At 40.3% G+C, this 7,822-nt stretch overlaps 2 protein-coding genes across 7 annotated transcripts in view; one reads left to right on the top strand and one right to left on the bottom strand.

Moving 5' to 3' along the window:
- Positions 1-7,822, bottom strand: part of LOC135498884 (uncharacterized) — a 500,658-nt gene that overhangs the window by 140,672 nt on the left and 352,164 nt on the right. The gene's annotated exons all lie outside the window — the stretch shown is intronic.
- Positions 514-5,871, top strand: LOC135498825 (uncharacterized). 2 transcript variants are annotated; one of them, XR_010449147.1, is made up of 8 exons: positions 514-550; positions 1,262-1,330; positions 1,766-1,849; positions 2,213-2,291; positions 3,103-3,224; positions 3,598-3,759; positions 4,275-4,383; positions 4,638-5,871. XR_010449147.1 is itself a non-coding variant. In XM_064789295.1 (8 exons), the coding sequence occupies exons 5-8, from the start codon at positions 3,192-3,194 to the stop codon at positions 4,671-4,673; spliced, it is 318 nt and encodes a 105-aa protein (XP_064645365.1). In that variant the 5' UTR covers positions 514-550; positions 1,262-1,330; positions 1,766-1,849; positions 2,213-2,291; positions 3,103-3,191; the 3' UTR covers positions 4,674-5,871. The 2 variants fall into 2 exon arrangements, 1 of the variants encoding a protein (XP_064645365.1); XM_064789295.1 differs by having other exon boundaries at positions 4,297-4,383.

Below are 7,822 nucleotides of genomic sequence, written 5' to 3'. Positions count from 1 at the left end.
CAATCCTTGCAAAATGATGATCACAGATTTTGGCGGCTTCAAACCATGAACTTCATTGTTGATTTCCAATAATTTGTTGATTTTAACAATAACTTTGTTTTTGTATTTTAAGGACAATGGGCGTAGTGGGCCTGAATTACCGGTAGACGATTTCCTTCCTGATCTTGGTGGAGATGTTGATGCACCTGATTCTGAGGTAAGTGGGATGAGCACACCTGGTTAGAAAAACTGAGTGAAGATTTTGAAGTCAAATGAGTACTCACTGTATGCAGTAGCACTGCTGGAATTTCTATACCCTCATGTGCCACATTTCCTTGGCCTATCAGCATTGAGCAGTACTTGTAACAATGCTTTCTGCTGATCATTCTTTCTTTTAAACATATTTCAGGTGTTCACTCGGGCATCTATCCGCCAGGAAAGCTCTATCCCCACTGCTACGACTTCTGGTCAGACATCTAGATCTAGACATCAAGCAAGCTCCCTCTTCACTGATACTAATAGTTCAACCATGGCCCTTGCTGCTAGCAGGCCAGCTGGAGGCGAAGTAGTGGTGAGTATAAGTGTACTGAATATGATCTGAAGTAGCACCACATGTGCAGCGGGGTTTTTCTTCAGCACCAGTACTATGTATCACTATCAGTCCCCAACCTGGTTACAGGCATAAATCTCAGTTCTAGTGACCATGACTCACCAGGTTGTTTCTGATGCATAGTATTACATACAATGGATGTGCTGATGTACTTCATGTATGAGAACCTCACCTTTGCTAGTTGAGATGGCTATGGTAGGCAATAATAATATATGAGTCAATATTAACACTGTCTGTTGGTCTTGTTCTCTTCATTTAGTTGGTCCACAGGTAAGCCCATGATCTATGGACCATTTCAATCTAAACCATTTTGAAATAGATTTTAGGATGTCCTTAGGTCACATTACCAACATACTGTGTGCGTGGGTTTTAGCCGGTGCTCGGTATGTCACTTTACATAGGCCTATTACAGGTAAAACAGGTCTTTTGTACAGGCGACCCGAAACCGGCTAAAACCCGCAGACACAGTATCTATGTATCATTGTATGATACATGTATTGTGTATATCCTGATTACTGATGATAATCTCTGAAGCATGCAGTATCTTCAACATGATCAAGTTAAATAATTCTATCCGATCATTCTATGACACTGACAGGATGCTATGATTCATTTTCTTCCTGGCAGACTTTGCACAGTAGCAAATAGATTTGGCATAAATCTCTATTTCAGCCGGAGATGAGAGATTTTGCCGGTGGCCCAGACATAGAGATGGATGACACTGTTGTGATAGCTGAACAGGTATGGAATTGAGAATACCTCATTTTTTGGCCAACCTGTGAGCCTTTACAATGACACACTATAAATAATGTCGTCCGTCAACGTTAGGCGTGGGTGGCATGTTTTGTTTCCGCTGAAGCAATTGAAGTGAAACTTGGTACACATACACATTCCTTGGTGACCGCTACTCAGACACGGAAAATGACCTCATATGATTCACCTTCTGGCCACCAGGGGCCAAAGGTCAAGGAAGTACCTGTTGGTGTTTTTATTCTGGCCAATTTGTCACTGAGAAAGCATGCAGGTCAGCTTTAAAGGATGTGCTTGAGGTGATCTTGATGAGACAATTTGTAAGATGACTGTTATTGTTTCGTTTACTCAGACAGAGTGAACTGAACACTAACAGTTGAATAATGTTTAACATTTCTCTGATGAGACGTGTTTCTTGCCTTGCAGCACCATCCAAGAACAGCAACAGAAAACATTCGTGTTATTCAAGATATGGAATATATGGAAAGTATGATTGTAGATGGTGAAAAGGTAAGATGCAAATCCATGATTATCAGCTATTACCCCTCTATACCCAAAATGCTGAACCAGCTATGTCGGAGCGTTGTGGCATTGTTAATGAGGAAGGTTCCTTTAAAAGTGGGATTGGTCTGATATTCAGTATGGTGACAAATCAGAAAATTGTTTCTAAGGAACTTCAGGCAAGCAATGTACTCCGCAGAGATTCAGCCCGTGGGGGGGGGGTCTCTCTGCCTCCAATATCTGCATTAGACAAGAACGTTGGCGATTAGACCTCATTGACTTGGTCGAAATATGCGAGCGATTATTTTCCAGTGTTGTTTCATTTCTATTATTCCACACAGTTTCTTGACCCTATGAAATGTTCAATTTCAGGCCAATTGAAGAAGGGTTGCTCGCCTAAACCTCCAGATTGCACGCACTGAAAGGAGGGCAAGGAGAAGAACTAAGTCAGGTTAGTAATGCTGTATGAATTTGCCATTCTGCCTAACTCCTCACATAATTCTGCCTAACTCCTCACATAATTCTGCCTAACTCCTCACATAATTCTTCGTCTGCTTACTCCTCACTACATTCTGACAGGACCAATCGCTGAGCCCGTCCAATCTTTGCGCTGAATTGTTTGCGACCAATCAGAAGACGCTGACTGAGACTTCAAAAGCACGATAATAACAATCAAAGAGAAAACGGGGTCAGACTTCAAAAGAATTTTGCCGCCGCTCGGTTTGATCATGGTTTGATTGGCAGTTCATGGTACATTGTAACAGATATCGTGATATGATTGGCTGGTCCAGTGTGACTCCTCAGAATCTCAACCAACGCTCCTCCAAATGTGTACACGTTGAAAATGCTATCGGCCGCTTGCTTATGTGAAGGTTAGAAGAGGACGCGACCAATGCAAGCCTGAAATCAGTAAAGATGGAATCTGGAAATCAGGAATCAATTATTTAGAATTTCACGTACACTTGAACTTAAAACTGGTGTACTTCACACCGTTTGATAGGTATCGACAGCTAGTTAGGCCAAATTTAGCCCCCTGTTTGATCCAGTTGACTGGCTTGGTGAAGTCCTTGTTGGAGAACTACATGGATTTGTCACTGAGAAACAATTTTTTGGGGTCCTTCAGATATTGCATTATATTCAGAGAAGTGATTAACCAACTTTTCATTTGACCTCTTGTCCTCACTCCACAGTTAGCACCTGGATCAGAAAGAGTATTGTTTGATTTAAATCTCAAGAGTTGACAGTGTTTTCTTGTGCTTCAGCTGACAGAAAAGAGGCTTGCAGACTGGGCCCAGAACCAGATGAGGAGGGATGTATCCAGGTGAAATTTGTGTGTCCTGAAACGAATTTAATGAGGCGATTCCGGGAAACGGATACTGTCCTGGTATGTGACAACTTTCTCTCTCGTCTCTCAGAACCCAGCCATGTTGCTTCTTGATAGTGGATAAAAAAGAGGTGGAACTTACCACGAGTGTCATTCAATAACTTTGTTGCCAAAAACTTCATTTGTGTGTGTTTGTGGTGTGCACAGCCCTGAATGAATGAATTGATATCATGAATGAGAAAATGGATGAGATATTTCAATTTGTATTTCCTCACCAGAAGGCCTGACTGTCTCAGCGTCAACCAAATTGGTAAAATCCTGTTTGAAACGGGAACTTTCACCTGGGTCTACAGAAATGCACAGTCATCATCACTTGCAGCACTGTGTGTTCTGCGTCTGCCTCGCCATTTATGGGTATATTTTCTCTTTTCAGAGCTTGTTCTATTTTGTTGAGGGAACGAGCAAGGTTCAGGGCTGTGAACTTATGTTAGCTGGCGAAAAGCTGAAGCGGGATCAACTCTCCCTGAAGGAGGTTGGGAGAACATCAAACACCACACTGCACATAAAAGATGATGATGATCTCCAATTGTCTTCAGTAAGTTTATTTCATTTGTTGATCTCAGTCTCTTTATGTATGATGTCTATAAAAAAGCCCTCTGTATGCATTCTTGGCACAGATGTTGATTTAGGGTAAGTTGGGATTGGCAGAGAACTACCCTTGGCCTAGTGAATAAAAGCCTAAGCCTAAGCTTACCTGCACTCCTTTAAGCAGTGGCTACATTCAAACGCCAGTCTTTTCTTATTCCGCCACTGCTAGTTTTCATTGATTTCCCGGTCGCTGGACCAGTCTCAGCCTGGTTCCACTGGCCACCGTTAGATGCAACCACTATATGGTAGTATCTTTGTGACAGTTGCCTCAACCATGATCAATGTTGAACCAGGTTGTGGAGGATTGAAAGAACAGAATCACTTGCATACTTCTTTCCTAAAGACCCACCTGGCAATGCACTCATTGAAAGCAGCATACTCACCTGATGAGTAATAGAGCCCTATATAAATGCCCCGTGTTAGTAATCTATTTTTAAAGCTGATCCATTCTTCTACTTCTAGCATGTCATTGTTCTTATTCTAGGATGTGGAACCTTTGGATGAGGAGGAAATGGACAAAAATGAAGAGGAGAATAATCTACTGCTACTGGTTCAGTTTGCACAAAAACCTGTAAGTTTTCTTTCAATATAATTTCAACAGTTTCAGTTGCTACTGGTGTGTAGAGAATGCCGATTCTATCCCGAGTTACATGGCCATTGTAAGTCATTGGCAGTCCATTTAGCTTAATGGCATATCACAGAATCCCCAATCTCATTCAGGTCTTGTTGAGGCCACTGAAAAACCCTGATCTCTTTAAGGATGTCCTTGTCTATTGACAATTTAGAGTTGGCAATTTCTTTGATTAACTTACTCTATCACTTCAGGTCTTGGAGATCTACAAAGTGCAGCTATGGAGATAAAAACCTTCATTCGAGTTGGTGTGGAGAAGAACATGTTCATCAGCCGTGAGTCGATCTTAAACCTGATGGACTATTATAGGAGTGATGACCAACTGACTTTCCATCGAATCAATGTGACGTTTGAAGGAGAAAACATTGCAGAGGATATGGATGGCTTGTCCCGAGAGATGTTTACGTGTTTTCTGAAGGCTGCCCTCTCAAAGTATTTTGAGGGGAGTGATGCCAAGGTCCCAAAAGTGGACCATGATGTGATGGACACTGATGTTTTCTCCATCATTGGGAAAATCATCAGCCACGCTTACGTGGGGGTACTTCCCAATGAGCCTATGCAAGGCATCATTGTGTGCCCTGTTTGACCCGAATGTGGACTTTGAGATGATCACAAGTTCTTTCTTAAAGCTCTTGCCTCCTCTTGAGAGAGACTTTATGAATACAACACTCAAAGATCCGATCACGCTCAAGGTGAATGCAAACAGATTGCGATGCATGTCAATATTTCCCATCGGCACTAAATAATATTTTTTCTTTTGCCAAAAGGAAGAGTAAATGATTTTCACCAAAATGTGTTGCAACAATGGTAAGATAATAGGAGATGACATGGTGTTTAACTCCGATATTCCCTTCATAATATGGCTAAAAGTCGAATATTAGAGTAAAACACCTTGTACAATCTGCTTATATCTAATTACTCTTGTAAATCATTTTGGTTATGATCATTTACTTTTCCTTTTGACCATGTTGACAAACAAACAAAGTGATTTTTTAGTGCAAAGGACACATTTAAACATGTTAAATGAGTAAAAATGGGAAGATTAACTTAAGAGAAATGCATGTATACAATGTATGGGAAAATGTACATGAAATGGAAAAATGCAGTTTTCTCAAAATGTTACCAACATATTTTTTTAATTCTTTCTGTTTTGAAACTATATGATATTGGCTACAATGTGGCACAGGTTTCATCTCAATGCAATTTAAAAAAAATCTTACTGAAAGTTAAGGAACACTGTGTCACTAGACTCAATAATTCATATGGGAGGGGCAGCACTACCCACTAGTCCACCCGACTGAACAACCTCGCTATTTTACTGGCTGTGAGTGGCCTTGGCTCGCTGCCAATCTGTTGTTGGCGTCGCGAGACCAAACGCAGGAATACTGGTGCAGTTGTTCAGTTGGGTGGACAAGTGGTTACCCCCCCCCCCCCCCCCCCCCCCCCGACCTAATGCAATATTCTTGTTAAACATTTTCAGAAACGTGATAGGATGTTTTAATTTGATATTGATTTATACATACAAAACTTGTATGGTTTAATACCTACTTTAAAGTCAATGGACTGGTTGTGTAATCATATCATGAACATTGTGATACAGTAGAACTCGTGTAAGTTAATACCTACTTTAAAGTCAATGGACTGGTTGTGTAATCATATCATGAACATTGTGATACAGTAGAACTCGTGTAAGTTAATACCTACTTTAAAGTCAATGGACTGGTTGTGTAATCATATCAAGAACATTGTGATGCAGTAGAACTCGTGTAAGTTAATACCTACTTTAAAGTCAATGGACTGGTTGTGTAATCATATCAAGAACATTGTGATACAGTAGAACTCGTGTAAGTTAATACCTACTTTAAAGTCAATGGACTGGTTGTGTAATCATATCAAGAACATTGTGATACAGTAGAACTCGTGTAAGTTAATACCTACTTTAAAGTCAATGGACTGGTTGTGTAATCATATCATGAACATTGTGATACAGTAGAACTCGTGTAAGTTAATACCTACTTTAAAGTCCATGGACTGGTTGTGTAATCATATCAAGAACATTGTGATACAGTAGAACTCGTGTAAGTTAATACCTACTTTAAAGTCAATGGACTGGTTGTGTAATCATATCATGAACATTGTGATACAGTAGAACTCGTGTAAGTTAATACCTACTTTAAAGTCAATGGACTGGTTGTGTAATCATATCAAGAACATTGTGATACAGTAGAACTCGTGTAAGTTAATACCTACTTTAAAGTCAATGGACTGGTTGTGTAATCATATCATGAACATTGTGATACAGTAGAACTCGTGTAAGTTAATACCTACTTTAAAGTCCATGGACTGGTTGTGTAATCATATCAAGAACATTGTGATACAGTAGAACTCGTGTAAGTTAATACCTACTTTAAAGTCAATGGACTGGTTGTGTAATCATATCAAGAACATTGTGATACAGTAGAACTCGTGTAAGTCGCCACCCTTGGGACTCAGATGTTGATGATGACTTACAGGTAGGACGAGTAAAATAACTCATCATTTTGATGGCTTACATAACTCGTCACAATGATGGCTTACATAACTCGTCACAATGATGGCTTACATAACTCGTCACAATGATGGCTTACATAACTCGTCACAATGACGGCTTACATAACTCGTCACAATGACGGCTTACATAACTTGTCACAATGATGGCTTACATAACTCGTCACAATGATGGCTTACATAACTCGTCACAATGACGGCTTACATAACTCGTCACAATGATGGCTTACATAACTCGTCACAATGACGGCTTACATAACTCGTCACAATGATGGCTTACATAACTCGTCACAATGACGGCTTACATAACTCGTCACAATGACGGCTTACATAACTCGTCACAATGATGGCTTACATAACTCGTCACAATGACGGCTTACATAACTCGTCACAATGATGGCTTACATAACTCGTCACAATGATGGCTTACATAACTCGTCACAATGATGGCTTACATAACTCGTCACAATGATGGCTTACATAACTCGTCACAATGATGGCTTACATAACTCGTCACAATGACGGCTTACATAACTCGTCACAATGATGACTTACATAACTCGTCACAATGATGACTTACATAACTCGTCACAATGACGGCTTACATAACTCGTCACAATGATGACTTACATAACTCGTCACAATGACGGCTTACATAACTCGTCACAATGATGGCTTACATAACTCGTCACAATGATGGCTTACATAACTCGTCACAATGATGACTTACATAATTCGTCACAATGACGACTTACATAACTCGTCACAATGACGGCTTACATAACTCGTCACAATGATGGCTTACATAACTCGTCACAATGATGGCTTACAT

Source organism: Lineus longissimus, chromosome 14 (genome assembly GCF_910592395.1).
Source record: "Lineus longissimus chromosome 14, tnLinLong1.2, whole genome shotgun sequence".
Taxonomy (NCBI): Eukaryota; Metazoa; Nemertea; class Pilidiophora; order Heteronemertea; family Lineidae; genus Lineus; species Lineus longissimus.
The sequence above is the reverse complement of the archived record's forward strand: the minus strand, read 5'-3'. Positions and strand labels throughout refer to the sequence as shown.